The sequence below is a fragment of the Scyliorhinus torazame genome, chromosome 5 (genome assembly GCF_047496885.1).
Source record: "Scyliorhinus torazame isolate Kashiwa2021f chromosome 5, sScyTor2.1, whole genome shotgun sequence".
NCBI lineage: Eukaryota > Metazoa > Chordata > Chondrichthyes > Carcharhiniformes > Scyliorhinidae > Scyliorhinus > Scyliorhinus torazame.
The window spans coordinates 112,884,453-112,904,561 of NC_092711.1; the positions used below are offsets into that span (position 1 = coordinate 112,884,453).

General features: G+C 48.9%; 1 protein-coding gene and 1 long non-coding RNA gene across 3 annotated transcripts in view; one reads left to right on the forward strand and one right to left on the reverse strand.

The window, feature by feature from the left end:
* LOC140419486 (uncharacterized) overlaps positions 1–20,109 on the forward strand; it is a 40,331-nt gene that overhangs the window by 1,687 nt on the left and 18,535 nt on the right. The window contains exon 2 of one of the 2 annotated variants that reach the window (XR_011945818.1): positions 1,490–1,598. This is a non-coding gene — a long non-coding RNA (uncharacterized lncRNA). The remainder of the gene's footprint in view (positions 1–1,489; positions 1,599–20,109) is intronic. The other variant, XR_011945819.1, reaches the window with a different exon arrangement.
* The window catches only part of LOC140421366 (uncharacterized), a 522,678-nt gene continuing 504,503 nt past the window's right edge, over positions 1,935–20,109 (reverse strand). The window contains exons 2-4 of the mRNA XM_072506031.1: positions 11,463–11,578; positions 2,513–3,690; positions 1,935–1,972 (exon numbers count right to left, since the gene is read on the reverse strand). Coding sequence (XP_072362132.1) covers positions 1,935–1,972; positions 2,513–3,575 — 1,101 coding nt within the window. The 5' untranslated portion in view covers positions 3,576–3,690; positions 11,463–11,578. The remainder of the gene's footprint in view (positions 1,973–2,512; positions 3,691–11,462; positions 11,579–20,109) is intronic.

The window sequence follows — 20,109 nt, forward strand, 5'->3', positions numbered from 1 at the left end:
TAATCCAGTAACCCCACCCAACATCATGGCCTGAAGATGAGACAAACAAGCGTCTGTCCGTGGGCATGAGCCGCACTGCGCATGCTCCACATCACAATGCCTGGCGAGTGATTGACAGTAGCTTTGCACCAATAGGAAGAGGAGGCGGGACTGCAGGACCGAACGACAGCAGCTGGTCCTCCACCCAATTGGAGTGAATGAGGGGCGTTGCTGCTCAGATCTCCCTCATTGGCTGAGACTGCATCATTTTGAGTTCTTCCCATTAGCCACGTGTGCACGGGTTCCACAACCTCATTTCCTGTCTGAGAGGGGTTGACCAACGGGAAGATTGGGAGGACGGGATGGATTCTGGTCCTTCAGCCAATCAGACTGTGGGCTGTGTGTGAATGAAACTGGAGCTTCACACAGAGTGAAACTTGTTCCTGTGTCAAACCGCTTCAATGGACAAAAACGTCTTATTTCGACTTCAATGGACTTTTTTAGAATCCATTGATCCTTCTACAGAACTGTTACAAGGAACAACAAACATTAACTCTGTTTCTCTCATCACAGATGTGGCACAATGGTTAGCACTGCTGCCTCACAGGGCCAGTGACCAGGGTTCAATTCCGGCCTTGGATGACTGTGTGGAGTTTGCACATTCTTCCCGTGTCTGTGTGGTTCCCTCTGGGTGCTCCAGTTTTCTCCCACGAGAATGTGTAGGCTTGATGGATTGGCTATGCTAAATTGCTCCTTAGTGTCCAAAGGTGAAGTGGGTTATGGGGAGAGGGTGGGGAAGTGCACCTGGGTGGGACGCTCTTTTGTAGGGTTGGTGCAAACGCGATGGACCGTATGGCCTCCTTCTGCACTTTAGGGATTCGATGATACTACCAGACCTGTTGAGATAATCTCGCATTTTCTGTTTTACTATATATTACACACCTTTTTAATCCACTGATTATATTTATTGAACCACGATACCATCAACCACCAGGAGCAGTGTGTTGATGTTTCAGCTTTTTCAGCCTTGAGTGACTGGGTAAAGTTTGCACATTTTCCCCGTGTCTCTTCCCTCCGGGTGCTCCAGTTTTCTCCCACCGTCCAAAGAGTTAAGGTCGATTGGCCGCTTAGTGTCCAAATAAAGGTTAGGTGAGTTACTGGGATGGGCTTAAGTAGGGTATTCTTTCTGAGGGCCGGTGCAGGCTAAATGGGCCAAATGGTCTCTTTCTGCACTGTAAATTCTATGATTCTGTTGGATTTTCTCTCCCACAGTCTTGGCCCGGTGGGTCTGTCTGGTGGTATTTCCCTGGTACTGTCCATGTGTTTGGATGTTTGGGTATTTTAGGGAGCAGGTAGAACTTCCTTGGTTCTACCTGTTTTCTTTGGTTAATATGTCTGGAGTCTTTGAGTTCTTCCAGTCCGTCTCCAATTCTCCTTCCTGTCTCGGGTATATGGGTCTAGGTAGCTTGGTGTTGTGATTCGTGTTGTTTAGTTGTCTGTCTGTCTCCAGCAGGTATTGTTGTCTCTCGATAATGACTGTGCTGCTACCCTAGTCTTCTGGTCTTATGGACATATCCGTGTTGGATCCAAGCTCCCGGATTGTCTGTCTTTCTCTCCGGGTAAGATTCTGTTTGTCTCTTGTATTTCACTGTGACAGGGCAGAGACCTGATTGAAGGGATTCAAACATGGGAATTTCTGGGAAAGATGGGCAAGGATTTGGGAGGGACAACATGTTCAAAGAGTTTGTGAGGAGAGGGAGGTTGAAGATGGGGCAGTAATTTGTAAGGATGACAGGGTCAAGGGTTTGTTTTATTGAGGGGGTGATGATGGCAGATTTGAAGGACAGAGGGACAGTACCTGAAGAGAGAGAAATGTTGACAATATCCATGGACACAGGGTAGTTGGCTGATCAGTAGCTCAGTGGGAATAGGGTTGATGGAGCAGGAGCTGGGTCTCATGGACAAGATGAGCTCTGAGATGGCATGAGGGGAGCTGGGAGAGAAACTAGAGAAAGATGAGGGTTCAGGGCTCGGGAAAGGATGAAATTTAGAGACAGTTTGGTCCGGTGGGCTCGTGGAAGGGAGGGAAGCAGCAGAGGCGGCTGATCGGATTTACTCAATCTCAGTCACAAAGAAGCTCCTCACACTTCTTGTTGGAGGTGAGGATGGAAGAGACGGGAGAGCGAGATTACTTCAAAAGGAACTAACTTGTGTCAGAGTAATTAAAAAGTTTCAGCACACTGCATATTTCACACAAATCTAATTTATTAGACTTTTAGCCAGAATATTAGCCCCTGTAAATGGGCTGGAGTTTGTTATCAGCAGAAAGAGACCCAAATGAACATGGTTCAGTCCTGTCTGTGAGGAACAGCAAAATCCAATCACTGTCGTTATTTGTGGCCTCGTTGGTGTTTCAGCAGGAGGGATGAAGTGGTGAATCCCTTCCTACACTTGGAACAGGTGAACGGTCTCTCCCCAGTGTGAACTCGCTGGTGCTTCTGCAGGGCGGATGACTGAGTGAATCCCTTCCCACACCAGGAGCAGGCGAATGGCTTCTCCCCAGTGTGAATTCGCTGATGTGCAGTGAGGTGAGACGATTGTCTGAACCCAGTCCCACAATGAGAGCACCTAAACGGTCTCTTGTCAGTGTGAACACGTTGATGGCGCATCAGATCCCCAGAACGTTTATAACAATTCCCGCAGTCTGGACAATGAAATGGTCTCTCATCAGTGTGAATTCGCTGGTGATTCAGAAGTTCTGCTGACTGAGTGAATCCCTTCCCACACTCTGAGCAGGTGAATGGTCTCTCCCCAGTGTGAGTTCGCTGATGTACAGTGAGATGAGATGATCGTCTGAACCCAGTCCCGCAGTGAGAGCACCTAAACTGTCTCTCGTCAGTGTGAACACGTTGATGTTGTAACAGTTCCCCAAAACGTTTACAGCACTTCTCGCAGTCTGGACATTGAAACGGTCTCTCCCCAGTGTGAATTCGCTGATGCTTCTGCAGGTCGGATGACTGAGTGAATCTCTTCCCACACTTGGTGCAGACGAATGGCCTCTCCACTGTGTGAGTTCGCTGATGTACAGTGAGGTTAGACGATCGTCTGAACCCAGTCCCACACTGAGAGCACCTGAATGGTCTCTCGTCAGTGTGAACACGTTGATGGCACATCAGATCCCCAGATCTTTTATAGCACCTCCCGCAGTCTGGACATTGAAACGGTTTCTCATCAGTGTGAACTAGCTGGTGACTCAGCAAGTGGGCTGAAATAGTAAATCCTTTCCCACATGTGGAGCAGGTGAATGGTCTCTCCCTGGAGTGAAGTCGCTGGTGTGTGGACAGAGCGGATGGCTGAGTGAATCCCTTCCCACACGTGGAGCAGATGAATGGTCTCTCCCCAGTGTGACTGCGTCGATGAGTTTCCAGCTTGGATGGATAAGTGAATCCTTTCCCACAGTCCGCACATTTCCACGGTTTCTCCTCAGTGTGACTGCATTTGTGGCTTGTGAGGCCTGATGATCGACTGAATTCTCGTCCACACACACAACACGAGTATGGTTTCTCCCCACTGTGAACGATGCTTTTTCCTTCCATGTTCAAAATCTCATGATATTCAGCAATGATAAATTGAGGACTCTGTCAGACCCTGATGTGATGCTTGGTTTGTGTTTCCGGATCTTGAAGTCTCACCTTCGAACACCCTGTGAAACTGATTGAAAACAGAAAATAGGGAGTGAGAGAGAACCCACAAAAACACAAAGGCAGGTTGTGAAATTGAGCTGAATGAATCTGGTCATTTGTGGGGCCGGCACTGGGAAAAGACACCATGAAAACTGCTGGATTGTTGTAAAAACCCAACTGGCCTCTTTGGGAGGAGAGAGGAAGAGGTGAAGAGGGATTTTGTATATCTACAAGACATATTAAGAGAGTAGTTGGCAAAGCAAATTCGACCTTGAGCTTCATAACTGACACAGAAACTATGCTTCCGGTGGCAGTGATTGGCACTGCTGCCTCACAATGCCAAGGACTCGGGTTCAATTCTGGCCTTGATGATTGTCTGTGTGGAGTTTGCACTTTCTCCCCGTGTCTGCGTGGGTTTCCACCCGGTGCTCAGGATTCCTCCAACAGACCAAAAAATAATGATAATAATAATCACTTATTGTCACAAGTAGGCTTCAGTTAAGTTACTGTGAAAAGCCCCTAGTCGCCACATTCCGGCGCCTGTTCGGGGAGGCCGGTACGGGACTTGAACCCGCGCTGCTGGTCTTGTTCTGCATTACAAGCCATCTGTCTTAACCCACTGTGCTGTACCAGCCCCAAAGCCCCTAGTCGCCACATTCCGGCGCCTGTTTGGGGAGGCTGATAGGGGAGCAAGTTAGATGGATTGGCCTTGATAAATTGCCCCTTAGTATCCAGGGATGTGCAGGTTTGGTGGGGCTATGGGGTTACAGGGACAGGGTAGGGGTGTGGGCCTCGGCAGGGTGCCCTTTCAGTGAATCAGTACACACTTGATGGGCCGAATGGCCTCCTTCTGCACTGCAGGAATTCTATGGTTCTAATTCTATTCTATGAATCTTTATAAAGCTCTGGTCACCACTCTTCAGGAAGAATGTGAAGATTCTTGGAGAAGGCGCAGAGGAGATTTACCAGAATGGTTCCAGCAAAGGAGGTTGAGGGGAGATTTGATTCAGGGACACAAGATTATGCCAGGTTTCCATCGGGTGGACAAAGAAACACTGTTTCCATTCACTGATCGTACAAGCAGCCGGGACACAGATTCAAAGTTTTGGGCAAAACCTGGATTGAACGATATAAGATGCTGAGGGGTCTTGACAGGGTGGATGTGGAGAGGATGTTTCCTCTTGTGGGAGAATCTGGAACAAGGGGGTCACTGTTGGAAAGTGAGGGGTCACCCATTTCAGATGGGGATAAGGATTTTTTTTTCGCTCAAGGGTTGTAAAAGAGGGGGTGGCACAGTGGTTAGCGCTGCTGCATCACAGCACCAGGGACCCAGGTTCACGCCTGACCCTGGATAACTGTGTGGAGTTTGCACATTCTTCCCTTGTCTGTGTGGGTTTCTTCCGGGTGCTCCGGTTTCCTCACACAGTTCAAAGATTTGCAGGTTAGGTGCTAAATTGCCTCTTCATCTCCAAGGGTGTGCACGTTGGGTGGGAATTGAGGATGGGGCAGGGTGGGGGGGGGGGGGGCGGTTTCGGAGGGTTGGTACTAACTTGGGCTCCTTCTGCACTGTGGGGATTCTATGACTTAGATCTTGCGTCCTTAAAACGCAGTGGAAGTCGAGTCCTTGAATATTTTTAAGGCAGAGATGGATAGATTCTCGATAAGCAAGGGGGTGAAAGGTTATCGGGGTCGGCAGGAATATGGAGTTGAGGTTAAAATTATTGTATGATGGAGCAGGCTCGAGGGGCCGACTCCTAGTTTGTGTGTAAGGAGCAGGCTCGAGGGGCCGACTCCTAGTTTGTGTGTAAGGAGCAGGCTCGAGGGGCCAACTCCTAGTTTGTGTGTAAGGAGCAGGCTCGAGGGGCTGACTTTAGTTTTGTGTAAGGAGCAGGCTCGAGGGGCCGAGTGGCCTGCTCCTAGTTTGTATGGAAGCATGCAAATACAGCATGCGGTAAAGAAGGCAAATGGTTTTTTGGCCTTCATAGCAAGAGGATTCGAGTAGAGGAGCAGGGATGTCTTGCTGCAATTATACAGGGCATTGGTGAGGCCACACCTGGAATATTGTGTGCAGTATTAGTCTCCTTATCTGAGGAAAGATGATCTCGCTAAAGAGGAAGAGCAGCAAAGTTTTGCCAGACTGATTCCTGGGATGGTGGGACTGACGTATGAGAGATTGAATCGGTCAGGATTGTATTCGCTGGAGTTCAGAAGAATGAGGAGGAATCTCATAGAAACCTATAGAATGTGGGCTGCATGATGGCGCAGTGGTTAGCACTGTTGCCTCACGTCACCAAGGACCTAGGTTCGATCCCGGCCCTGGGTCACTGTCCGTGTAGAGTTTGCGCATTCTCCCTGTGTCTGTGTGGGTCCCACCCCCACAACACAAAGATGTGCAGGGTAGGTAGATTGGCCATGCTAAAATTACCCCTTAATTGGGAAAAAAAAGAATTGGGCACTCTGAATTTATATTTTAAAAAACCTATAACGTTCTAACAGGGCGAGACAGATTAGATTCGGGAAGGATGTTCCCGATGGTGGGAGTGTCCAGAACCCGGGGTCACAGTCTGAGGATACGGGATAGCACGGGCAGCACAAGTGGCTAGCACTGTGGCTTCACAGCGCCAGGGCCCAGGTTCGATTCCCTGCTGAGTTACTGTCTGTGCGGAGTCTGCACGTTCTCCCAGTGTCTGCGTGGGTTTCCTCCGGATGCTCCGCCTTCCTCCCACAGTCCAAAGATGTGCAGGTTAGGTGGATTAGCCACGCTAAATTGTCCTTAGTGTCCAAAAAGGTTAGGAGGGGTTATTGGGTTACGGGGATTGGGTGGAAGTGAGGATTTAAGTGGGTCGGTGCAGACTCGATGGGCGAATGGCCTCCTTCTGCACTGTATGTTCTATGACAGACCATTTAGGACAGAGGTGAGGAGAAATGTCTTCACCCAGAGAGTGGTGAGTCTGTGGAATTCATCACCACAGGAAGAATTGAGACCAAAACATTTCATGTTTTCAAGAAGCAGTTAGATTCAGCACTGAGGGTGAAGGGGATCAAAGGATATGGGGGGAAAGCGGGATTAGGCTATTGAGCCTAATCAGCTCTGATCGTAATGAATGGTGGAGCAGGCTCGAAGGGCCAAATGGTCTCCTCCTGCTCCAATTTTCTACGTTGCTCCGTATCTATGCATGTAAATGGTCCAGGAGGTATGAGGAAGAAGGTTTTTACACAGCCAGTGGCAAGTACCTGAACCTTGCTGCCTATGACAGAGTTTAGAAATAGACACCAATGAATGATTTTTTTAAAAATTGGATAGAAACCTGAGAGAAATAAAGCTGTTAGGATACAGAGACAGAGCAGGAGAATGAGACTGACTGGATTGTTCCAGATAATAAGGGTAATCTTTATTAGTCTCACAAGTATGAATGTTTGAGGTGAGGGGCGCCGTCAGTGTCCCTGCTGATTTCACTGGTGGGAAGCGCACCCATCTCCAGCTCCTCAGAAACCGCGTTAAGGAACTGGAGGTGGAGCTGGATGAACTTCGGATCATTCGGGAGGCAGAGGTGGTCATAGAAAGTAGCTTCAGGAATGTAGTTACTCCGAAGAATCAAGACGGTGACGGTGAGAGGGGCTGGGAGGAAGCAGTCAGTGCAGGGATCCTCTGTGGTCGCTCCCCTCAGTAACAAGTATACCGTTTTGGATACTGTTGAGGGGGACGACCTACCAGGGGTAAGCCACGGTGAACAGATCTCCAGCACTGAGTCCGTCCCTGTAGCTCAGAAGAGAAGGAGGGAGAGCAGGAGAGCAATAGTTATTGGGGACTCGATAGTTAGAGGGACAGATAGACGGTTCTGTGGCAGCGAAAGAGACTCACGGATGGTATGTTGCCTCCCGGGTGCCAGGGTCCATGACGCCTCGGACCGTGTTTTCAGAATCCTTAAAGGGGAGGGGGAGCAGTCACAAGTCGTGGTACAGATCAGTACCAACGACATAGGTAAGAGAAGGGACGGGGATTTAAACCAGGAACTAAGGGAGCTAGGGAGGAAGCTGAGAGCCAGGACAAACCATGTTGTCATCTCTGGTTTGTTGCTGGTGCCACGTGCTCGTGAGGTGAGGAACAGGGAGAGAGTGCAGATAAACATGTGGCTGCAGGGATGGTGTAGGAGGGAGGGTTTCAGGTACGTGGATAATTGGAAAACATTCTGGGGAAGGTGGAACCTGTACAGACAGGACGGTTTGCACCTGAACCAGAGGGGCACCAATATCCTGGGAGGGAAATTTGCTACGGCTCTTTGGGGGGGGTTTAAACTAATTTGTCAGGGGGCTGGGAAAACGAGCTGTAGTCCAGAAGCCAGTGTTGAGAGTAGTGAGGTACTGAGGTGGGTATCAAGGTCGCAGGAGTGTATCGGCAGACAGAAAGATAGGTAGAAGTGTGTCTACTTCAATGCAAGGAGCATCCGGAATAAGGTAGGTGAACTTGGAGCATAGGTTGGTACTTGGGACTACGATGTTGTGGCCATTTCGGAGACATGGTTAGAACACGGACAGGAATGGTTGTTGGAAGTTCCGGGGTATAGATGTTTCAGTAAGAGTAGGGAAGGTGATAAAAGAGGTGGAGGAGTAGCATTGTTAATCAAGGATAGTTTAACGGCTGCAGAAAGGCAGTTTGAAGGGGATCTGCCTACTGAGGTAATATGGGTTGAAGTTAGAAATAGGAAAGGAGCGGTCACATTGTTGGGAGTTTTCTATAGGCCCCCAAATAGTAATAGAGATGTGGAGGAAGAAATTGCAAAACAGATTATGGATAGGTGTGGAGGTATCAGGGTAGTTGTCATGGGTGACTTTAACTTTCAAAATATTGATTGGAACCTCTATAAGTCGAACAGTTCGGATGGGGCAGTTTTTGTACAGTGTGGATAGGCCGACAAGTGGGGGGGCCACATTGGATTTGATACTGGGTAATGAACAGGGCCAAGTGTTAGATTTGTTTGTGGGAGAGCACTTTGGAGATAGTGACCACAATTCGGTGTCTTTCATTATTGCAATGGAGAGGGATAGGGCCAGACGATAGGGCAAGGTTTATAATTGGGGGAGGGGTAATTATGATGCGATTAGGCAAGAATTAGGGAGCATAAGATGGGAACAGAAACTGTCAGGGAAAGGCACAAATGAAAAGTGGAGCTTGTTCAAGGAACAAATACTGCGTGTCCTTGATAGGCATGTCCCTGTCAGGCAGGGTGAAAATGGCCGTGTGAGGGAACCATGGTTCACAAAAGAGGTTGAATGTCTTGTCAAGAGGAAAAAGGAAGAGTATGTAAGGATGAGAAAACAAGGTTTAGTAGGGTCGCTTGAGAGTTATAAGGTAGCAAGGAATGAGCTGAAAAAAGGGCTTAGGAGAGCTAGGAGGGGGCATGAGAAGTCCTTGGCGGGTTGGATCAAGGAAAACCCCAAGGCATTTTACTCTTATGTGAGAAATAAAAGAATGACTAGGGTGACGGTAGGGCCTGTCAAGGACAGTAGTGGGAACTTGTGCATGGAGTCAGAAGAGATAGGAGGAGCGTTGAATGAATACTTTTCTTCAGTGTTCACAAAGGAGAGGGACCATGTTTTTGGGGATGAGAGTGTGATACAGGCGGGTAGGCTGGAGGAGGTAGATGTTCTGAGGAAGAATGTATTTGCAATTTTGAAAAACCTGAGGGTCGACAAGCCCCCTGGTCCTGATGGGATATATCCAAGGATTCTTTGGGAGGCAAGGGATAAGATTGCAGAGCCTTTGGCTTTGATCTTTGGGTCCTCACTGTCCACGGGGATAGTCATGATGTGGAGATGCACGGGGATAGTGCCAGAGAGTGTCGAATGTTGTTCCTCTGTTCAAGAAAGGGAATAGGAATGACCCTGGTAATTATAGGCCAGTTAGTCTTTCTTCGGTGGTCGGTAAGATAATGGAAAAGGTCCTGAAGGATAGGATTTTTAACCATTTGGAAAGATGCAGCTTAATCCGGGATAGTCAACACGGATTCATGAAGGGTAGGTCTTGCCTCACAAATTTGATTGATTTCTTTGAGGAGGTAACGAAGTGTGTAGATGAAGGTAGAGCAGTTGATGTTGTATACATGGATTTTAGTAAGGCGTTGATAAGGTTCCCCATGGTCTGCTCATGAAGAAAGTAAGGAGGTGTCGGATCGAGGGAAATTTGGCCAATTGGATAAGTAACTGGTTATCACATAGAAGACAGAGGGTGGTGGTGGATGGAAAATTTTCAGACTGGAGACCAGTTACCAGCGGTGTACCACAAGGATCAGTGCTGGGTCCTCTGCTATTTGTGATTTTTATCAATGACTTGGAGGAGGGGGCTGAAGGGTGGGTCAGTAAATTTGCTGATGACACCAAGATTGGTGGAGTAGTGGATGAGGTGGAGGGCTGTTGTCAGCTGCAAATAGACATTAATAGGATGCAGAGCTGGGCCGAAAAATGGCAGATGGAGTTTTACCCTGATAAGTGCGAGGTGATTCATTTTGGTAGAAAAAAATTTGAATGCGGATTACTGGGCCAATGGCAGGGTTCTGAGGAATGTGGCGGAACAGAGAGATCTTGGGGTTCATGTCCACAGATCTCTGAAGGTTGCCACTCAAATGGATAGAGCAGTGAAGAAGGCTTATAGTGTGTTAACGTTTATTAAAGGGGGCTTGAGCTTAAGAGCCGCGGGGTTATGCTGCAACTATACATGATTGTGTGAGACCACATTTGGAGTATTGTGTGCAGTTCTGGTCACCTCATTATAGGAAGGATGTGGAAGCATTGGAAAGGGTGCAAAGGAGATTTACCAGGATGCTGCCTGGTTTGCAGAATAGGTCTTATGAGGAAAGGTTGAGCGAGCTAAGGCTTTTCTCTTTGGAGTGGAGGAGGATGAGAGGTGACTTAATGGAGGTTTATAAGATGATCAGGGGGACAGATAGAGTGGACGTTCAGAGACTATTTCCTCGGGTGGAGGTAGCTGTTACAACGGGTATAACTATAAGATTAAGGGTTGGAGATATAGGAGGGATTTCTGAGGTAGGTTGTTTACTCAGAGTGGTTCGGGGGTGGAATGGACTGCCTGCTGTGACAGTGGAGTCGGACACTTTAGGAACTTTCAAGCGGTTATTGGATAGGCACATGGAGCACACCACAATGACAGGGAGTGGGATAGCTTGATCTTGGTTTTGGACAATGCTCGGCACAACATCGAGGGCCGAAGGGCCTGTTCTGTGCTGTACTGTTCGATGTTCTAAGTAGGCTTACATTAACACTGCAATGAAGTTCCTGTGAAAAGCCCCTTGTCGCCACATTCCGGCACCTTTTGGGTAGACCAGAGGGAGAATTCAGAATGTCCAATTCACCTAGCAAGCACACCTTCCGGGATTTGTGGGAGGAAACCGGAGCACCCGGAGGAAACCCACGCAGACACGGGGAGAACGTGCAGACTCCACCCATTCAGTGACCCAAGCCGGGAAAGAAACCGGGTTCCCTGGCGCTGTGAAGCAATGGTGCTACCATGTCGATTAGAGAGCTGGCATGGACTGAATGCTTTTCTCTGTCCCACAATTACAGATTTTTTTGTGCAATCTAGTTTTGTAATTTAACCCCGAGGGGTTCAGATAAATCTGTGCTGCACTCCCTCCGAGGCCATTCTATCCTTCCTCAGGTTTGTTGTCCAGAACTGAACACAGTTCTCCAGGTTTGGTCGAACCAGGGTTTGTGAATCTCGGGGCTTTTCTAATCACACTGAGATCTGAAATCTTCACTCACAGACAGAACAGACAAACCTTTTACCTTCCACACCCAGATGCTGCTGATATTCAGGTTCTGATGAACCGAGTGACTCTGTCAGATTGCAATGTGATGTTTGGTTTGCGTTTCCCGTCTGTTAAACCTCCAATTCCAGTATCCTGTAAATTTACAGAAACCTCACTGTCAGTTTAGGATAGAAATTCACAACATTCTCTCCTCGCCAACTTTGATTAAATGTATTCCTGGAGGTTTGATCACATGACCCAGCCCCCATCCTCCAGCCATTAATCGGTCAACACATCCATCCTTGTGACACACTGCCTTCCTCGGCCAATTGGGAAGCAAAAGGACTAATTACCTCACAGGACAGTGTTTGACTGTCAGCCAATCAACCTGTATCCCATTTTCAATAATTTATATCCGCTGAAGAGAAATGTTCAAAAAAATATTTTTTACTATCCTAATCATTTTCCAAAGATCCAAAAATATTTTCCACTGTCCTAATGATTTCCTAAGTATGAATCTCACCGAGACTGAAGGTAAAATTTGAATTCATTGCAAGTCTACTGATGACCATGAAACCATTGTCAATTGTTGTAAAGACACATCTGTCCACTCATGTCCTTCAGTGAAGGAAATAATCTATCCTTACCTCGTCTGGCTGACACAATTCCAAATCACAGCAATATGGTTGACTCTTTAAATGCCCTCCGAGATGGCCGAGCAAGCCACTCAGTTCAAGAGAAATTAGGGATGGGCAATAAATGTTGACCCAGCCAGTGACTTCCACAAATGATCAAAATAAAATTCGGGGGCAGCACAGTGGGCTATCCCTGATGGCTCACGGCGCTGAGGACCCTCGGTTCGATCCCTGCTCTGGGTCACTGTCCTTGTGGAGTTTGCACATTCTCCCCGTGTTTATGTGGGTTTTGCCCCCACAACCCAAAGATGTGCAGGGTCGGTGGATTGGCCAGACAAAATTGCCCCTTAATTGGATAAAATTAATTGGATACACTAAATTTATGAAAAAAAAAAAAATCCTGGAGACTCCAGTCAGTGAATCCGGGAGAGTTGGCATCCGGCTCGCAGCGCATGCGCCCTGTGGCACCTTGTCCACTGTAAAGATGGCAGCCGGTAACCCGGGCCTGTTACCGCTCAGCCCTCAGTCGATAGAGAAACTACCAAAGCCACAACATTCACCAGCTCTCAGGACACACCTTAGCTCCCTTTCCAATCTGAAAGCAGCCTGAGCTGGATTTACATTCCCCTTAATTGATCATTGCTGGGTGATAATCCTGTACTTCCTGACCTCACACCACTGTGACAGCACCTTCACTACACAGACTGCAGCAACTGACCAAACATCACCTTCCCAGTTATTCCTGAAGGCACCGCCTTCCCAACCTGGCCGCTTGCCTGAGGTGCGGTGATCCTCAGGTCACATCACCGCCGGTCAGCTCTCTCCCGGGACCAGGCCCTGGTTCACAGCCGCCATCTTGGGGAAGCAGAGCGCATGCGCTGGCGTCTTGTTGACGCAACAGCTAGTGGGCGGGGCCTGAACGTTTCTGTTCCCAGCCGGGTCCTAGTGCCGGTGAAAAAATTCCTGCAATACAGGTTTTTAATAAGTTTCACCCACTCCCAGGATCCAGCTGATCTTTGTAGCCTGGATCACGGATACATTCAGTGTGAGAGGCTGCAGCATCTATATAGCTACCTGAAGGGGGTTATACAGCGTTTGATTACATTTCGTGGTCCTTTCCAGTTTATTATCAGGATGTTTGTGTGATATTTTCTGACCCTCAGTGTGATATTTCTTTATTTAAAATACATTTCAGCCGCAAGCTTACTGGTGATTTTTTAAAGGAAAGGAGGTTATTTATTATCACACAATTTCCTGGATGTTTGAACATCTCAGTTTCTCGTCTATTTCACACTCACTGACACATACACAGAAATCAGGTACAGATCAAGTTGAAGCTGGAATGATGAAAATGGAATGTAGACTACAATCTTTATATCGCTGCAGGTCTGTTGTCTTCTTGTTGAGCTGGTCCTTTAGTTGGAGTCAAGGGTTTTTAGAAACAAATAATTCTCATGAGGCTCTGAAGCTTCTTGTAGACGAATAGCCAGGAGGTTGGTTCTCAGGTGGACTTGGAAGCTGGAATAAGTTCAGTACTGTGGCTGCACTGGGAGACATTCAGCTCTGCGGGTTCAGCTGCTTCAAATGCTTCTCACACACACATTTGCTTTGTTCGGGGTTTATTATACTGCATCCCTGACAATTAACTGCAGGGTTACAACTCTGAGACCCAGAACACCCCGATACAATAGCAGTTTACGATGCTCACTCACGCTTATCTCGGTCCCAATTCGAGCTCATTCTCCTGTGTTCAATACGGCACTTGGAGACAAACAGTCCAGAGATTTCATATTCCTCAAATGCTGGTTCATCCTGACACAACGAGACATTTAAACTTCACAGGTGGCTCAAAGTTTCCTTATTCAGGTCTGTGTTTAACTAATTATTGGTCACAGAATCGAATATTGCCCACAGTTTAATGCCCATAATAACCTGTTAAATTGCAGCCATCTTGGCAGAGTTTGTGGATCTTACAATCTATAATATCTAGTATCCTTGTGCTGAGCGTAAGATCTTGAATCTAATCTTGGGCCTGGTTAAAACAGTGAATTGTTGCTGGGTGAGGACCTTGGAGGTGGGTGGGTGGTTACTCTGGCTGCCGACTGTGTTGCGTGGTTTTGTCTATTCCCAGTGGCTCTGCAGAGGGAGCATGCGGTATCCACCGGAATGCTTGACACCTCCCACAACCAGTGGAATGCTTGACACCTTCCACAACCACACCTCAGCGGACAGCTGTTTCAGAGTCACTGGGAACAATATTCTGGTTCAGTCAGGAAGGTTCCCGACACTTTTGTTGGGACTTCCAGCTGATTTTGGTCTTTTTGTTTGACTGGACCACATGCTTGGGGAAAGCAAGAGAGGAAAGAAGGTTCGATAGAAACTAGAATGATCTGTTGTGAATTTCTATCCTATTCGTACAGTGATCATTTTTGGAAACCTACTTTTCAGAGCATTAAAATGGGAGGTTTGGCAGCTGGGCAACTCGAACCAAACATCATATTGAGATCTGACAGTGTCATTCAATTCATTACGACCTAAAAAGCACAAACTTTCAATGTGTTTGTCTGTTCTGTCTGTGGGCAAAGATTTCAAATATCAGTGTGATACCCGAGTGAGAAAGTTCCAGTGAACTAACTGTGGAAGGAGATTTAACCAGTTTCACAGCCTGAAAGAACATCACACCATTCACAGCAAGGAAAGACTGTACACGTGTTCTGTGTGTGGACGAGGATTCAACTGATCATTGGGTTGGATTGGATTGGATTTGTTTATTGTCACATGTACCGAGATACAATGAAAAGTATTTTTCTGCGAGCAGCTCAACAGATCATTGAGTACATGAAACGAAAAGAGAATACAAGAAAATACATAATAGGGCAACACAGGGTACACAATGTAACTGTGTAAGCACCGGCATCGGATGAAGCTTACAGAGGTGTAGTGTCAATGAGGTCAGTCCATAAGAGGGTTGTTTAGGACTCTGGTAACAGCGGGAAGAAGAGGACTTCTGGGGGCGGCTATGAAGGAGTAAGTCACACATTTGCTGGCTCCCACTCGAGTCAGCATTTTGGGCCTTTTCCCCCAATTTTCTACCGGACTTGAATTGTAAAACTGATGACAGAGGCAATTGTGTACTGAATTCCCACATTGGTGCATGGAGAGAAGGACTAGACGTGCTCGTCAAGGCAGAAACAGAAAGACAGAGAAGGCTTGGGCTGAAGCTGCAGCAGGAGACAGCATAGCGGATGACCGGACCTCTGGTTTGTCGACCCAGCAGTCTCTGGAGCAGCTGATGCAAGTTATTCAGGAAGGCTTTGCTTAGCAGAAACTGGACAGCTTGGACCCAATAAAAGAGTCAATTGACGGCTGGAGCTTAGATTGGACGCCCAAGATTGGGCGATCCAGAAGGTAGAGAAGGCACTGGCTGAACAGGAGGAACATCAAACTGCAGTGGAGTTGGAGGTGGGGATGCTGAGAGACCAGCAGACGCAGCCCCTGGAGAAGGTGGAGGACCAAGAGAACAGGTCTCGCCGGCAGAAATTGAGAATTGTTGGGCTCCCGGAGGTGTCTGAAGGAGCAGACGCTGGGGCATACATCACGGACATGTTTGAGAAGCTGCTGGGGGATGGGGCATTCCCCCGACCCTTGGAAGTGGACAGAGCTCACAGAGCGCTCGCGCGGAAGCCGTGAATGGGAGACCCCCCTGAGGGCAATGGTCGTGAGATTCCACAGGTTCTTGGGTAAGGAGCGCATTCTACAATGGGCCAAGCAGACACGGAGCTGTAAGTGGGACAACAGTATCCTGCGGATCTATCAGGACCTGAGTGTGGAGGTGGCCAGGAGAAGAGCAGGCTTCAACCAGATCAGGTCAATCCTTTTTAAGAAAAAGGTGAAGTTCAAACTGTTGTCTCCGGCCCATCTTTGGGTCACGCACGAGGAGCAGCACTTTTATTTTGAGTCACCTGAGGACGCGCTGGACTTCGCGAAAAGGAAAGGACTGGTGGTGGACCGAGAACTTTTGAACTTTGCTGCAATGTTCATTTTTTTTTTTTTGGTTCTCCTGTTCTTTTTTTAAAAAAAGTTTCTTGTTTCTCGTATTCTGGAAGCTCTTTGTAATCCATTTTGCATTGATTTGGGACCAGCGGTAGAGCTGAGTGAGTTAAGGTTTTCATTTGCACTGTTGGGGGATGGAGGTATGCTTGTTTAGATTTTGGTGTTTTCTGTCGGGCAATTGTGTGGGGATTGTATGATGTTGGAGTTTGTTTGTATGAGCAAGGGGAGGGTGGGGAGGGAACAATAGGTGCGAGACAATCCAGCGCCAGGGATGGGGGCCACCAAGCGAGCTGGGCGGGCTTGCTCATGGAAGCGCAGTTGGGGGGGGGGGGCGGGTGCATATGTTCGGTTTATTAAAGGGTTCGGGTTACAGAGTGTGGTTACTAGTGGGAGGGAGGGGGTGAATTTGGGCTAAGGGACAGAGAGGAGGTTGGGGGCGGAGGCTGTCGTGGAGCATGGGCTGCAGGTGGGCCCAAAAAAGGGGATGGCTGATCGTTGAAAGGGGGGGGGGGGCAATGAGTCCCTCCACTAGGCTGATCACCTGGAATGTTCGAGGGTTAAATGGGCCAGTCAAGAGGGCACATGTGTTCGCGCATCTTAGGGGACTGAAGGCAGACGTGGTAATGTTGCAGGAGATGCACCTGAGAGTAACTGATCAGATTAGATGGAGGAAAGGCTGGGTCAGTCTGGTCTTTCACTCGGGACTAGACTCAGAGACTGGAGGGGTCGCGATCCTGATCAATAAACGGCTGGTGTTTGAGGCAGGTAGAATAATTTCAGATGTGGGTGGTCGGTACATTATGGTCCGTGGGAAACTGGAGGGGATGCAGGTGGTATTAGTAAATATATACGTGCCAAATTGGAATGATGTGAAGTTTATAAAGAGGCGGGGGGGGGGGGCGGGGAGTGGGGGGGGGGGGGGGGGGGGGGGGGGCGGATCCATGGAGATTTGGGCAGCCGAGGGTGAAGGAGTTCTCCTTCTACTCACACGTGCATAGAGAGTACTCCCGGATTGATTTCTTTGTTTTTGAGTAGGGGAGTAGGGCCTTATTGACAGGGGTGGTGGACACAGGGTACTCGGTGATCACAATCTCAGACCATGCTCCACACTGGGTTGACCTGCAGGTTAGAAAAGACAGTAACCAGCGCCCGCATTGGAGGTTGGATGTGGGACTTTTGGCCGACGAAGGGGTATGCGAGCGGCTGAGGAAATGTATTCAGAATTACCTGCAGGTCAACGACAGGGGGGAAATTTAAGCAGCGATGGTCTAGGAAGCAATGAGGGCAGCGGTCAGAGGGGAGCTGATCTCGTTTCGGGCCCAGAGGGAGAAGGTGGACAGGGCAGAGACGGGCCGACTGGTAAAGGAGATATTACAAATTGATAGGAGGTATGCGGAGACCCCAGAGGCAGGGCTTTTAAGGGAATTGCGGAGGCTACATCGGAGTCTGGCTTGTTAACCACAGGGAGGGTGGTGGAGCAGCTGAGAAAGGCGAGGGGGGCGATCTATGGGTATGGAGAGAAGGCCAGTAGAATGCGTGCACAGCAGCTTAGAAAGAGGGAGGCAGCCAGGGAGATAGGGAAAGTAAATGACGGAGATGGGAACCTGGTTGGAGATTCAGCAGGGGTGAATAAGGCATTTAGGGATTTCTACAGTAGGCTGTATAGGTCAGAACCCCCTACGGGGCCGGAGGTCCACCAAAGGTGGACGGGGAGCTGGTAGAAGGGCTGAGGGCCCCGATCGGGCTGGAAGAGATAGTGGAGGGCTTGAAGGCCATGCAGTCGGGTAAAACCCCCGGGCCAGACGGGTACCCAGTGGAGATTTACAAAAGGTTCTCTGGGATATTGGGGCCGGTGTTGTTGAGGATGTTCAATGAGACAAAGGAAAGAGGGGTGCTGCCCCCGACGTTGTCACAGGCCACGATTTCGCTGATCCTTAAGCGGGACAAGAGCCCGGAGCTGTGTGGATCCTATAGGCCGATCTCCCTGTTGAATGTAGATGCCAAATTGCTGGCCAAAATTTTGTCCTCCAGGATTGAGGATTGAGTTCCTGACGTTATTGGGGAGGACCAGACGGAGTTTGTTAATGGTAGGCAGTTGGTGGCCAATGTAAGAAGGTTGTTAAACGTGATCATGATTCCCCCGGAAGGTAGGGAGTTGGAGGTAGTGATCGCAATGGATGTAGAAAAGGCCTTTGATCAGGTCATCTTTGATGGGATTATCTGTGGGAGGTACTGGGACGGTTTGGATTTGGGCGGGGTTTTATTGACTGGGTCAGGTTGCTGTATAAGGCTCCTGTGGCAAGTGTATGGATGAATAGGACGACATCGGACTATTTTAGTCTGCACAGAGGGGCGAGACAGAGATGCCCCCTTTCCCCACTGTTGTTTGCGCTGGCTATAGAGCCACTGGCGATTGCTCTGAAAGCCTCAAGGGGCTGGAAGGGGCTGGTCCGGGAGGGGGGGGCGGGGGGTGGAGCACAGAGTCTCGCTCTATGCAGACGACCTGCTTCTGTATGTATCGGACCCAATAGAGGGGATGGAAGAAATTATGAGGATTCTCGGGGAATTTAGCTGGTTTTCGGGGTACAAGTTAAATATGGGGAAAAGTGAGATATTTGTGGTCCAGACAAGGGGACAGGAGAGGCGATTGGGGGAGCTGTCGTTTAGATTAGTAGGGGGAACCTTTAGGTACTTAACCATCAAAGAGGCGCGGGAATGAGACCGGCTGCATAAATTAAATTTGGCCCGGCGAGTAGACCAAATGAAGGATGATTTCTGAAAGTGGGACGCGGTTCCGTCGTCACTGGCTGGGAGGGTGCAGACGGTGAAGATGACAGTCCTCCCAAGATTCCTGTTCGCGTTTCAATGTCTCCCAATTTTTATTCCGCAGTCCTTTTTTAAACGGGTTGACAAAGTGATCACTGGCAAGACCCCGCGAGTAAGGAAGGTAATGCTTGAGCGGAGTCGGGGAGAGGGCGGGCTGGCGCTGCCAAATTTTAGTAACTATTACTGGGCAGCGAATATAGCCATGATCAGGAAGTGGGTGGTGGGGGAGGTGTGGGCATGGGAGCGTATGGAGGTGGCTTCATGCAAGGGCACCAGTCTGGGGGCATGGGTAACTGTGCCTCTGTCATTCCCATTGGCACGATACTCCACCAGCCCCGTGGTGGTGGTGGCCCTGAGAGTCCGGGGGCAATGGAGGAGACATGTGGGAGCAGAGGGAGCATCGGTCTGGTCCCCAATCTGTAATAATCAACGGTTTGCCCCGGGAAGTATGGATGGGGGGTTTCGGATATGGTGGAGAGCAGGGATTGAGAGGATGGGGGATATGTTTATAGAGGGGAGCTTTCCGAGTATGAGGGCACTGGAGGAGAAGTTTGGGTTGGCGACGGGATACGAATTCAGGTATCTGCAGGTGCGGGACTTCCTACATAAAGAGGTGTCAACCTTCCTGCTCCTACCGCTAAGGGGAATTCAGGACAGGGTAGATTCCAGAGGCTGGGTAGGTGAAGGGAGCGTCTCTGACATTTACAAGGAACATATGGGGTCAGAGGAGATGCAGACCAAGGAGCTGAAGCGCAAGTGGGAGAAGGAGCTGGGAGGAGATAGGAGACAGATGTGCAAAATGTGCGGGAGGACCAGCAAACCATGTCCACATGTTCTGGACATGTCTGAAGCTTAGGGTATTTTGGCAGGGGTTTGCAGATGCCATGTCCACGGTGTTTAAAACAAGGGTGACATTGAGTCCAGAGGTGGCGATTTTCGGAATGTCAGAAGACCCAGGAATCCAGGAGGAGAAAGAGGCAGACGTTCTGGCCTTTGCTTCCCTGGTTGCCCGGAAACAGATATTATTAGCTTGGAGGGACTCAAAGCCCCCGAAGTCAGAGACCTGGCTATTGGACATGGCTAGCTTCCTCTGTTTGGAGAAAATCTAGTTCGCCTTGAGAGGGTCAATGTTAGGGTTCACCCGGAGGTGGCAACCGTTCGTCGACTTCT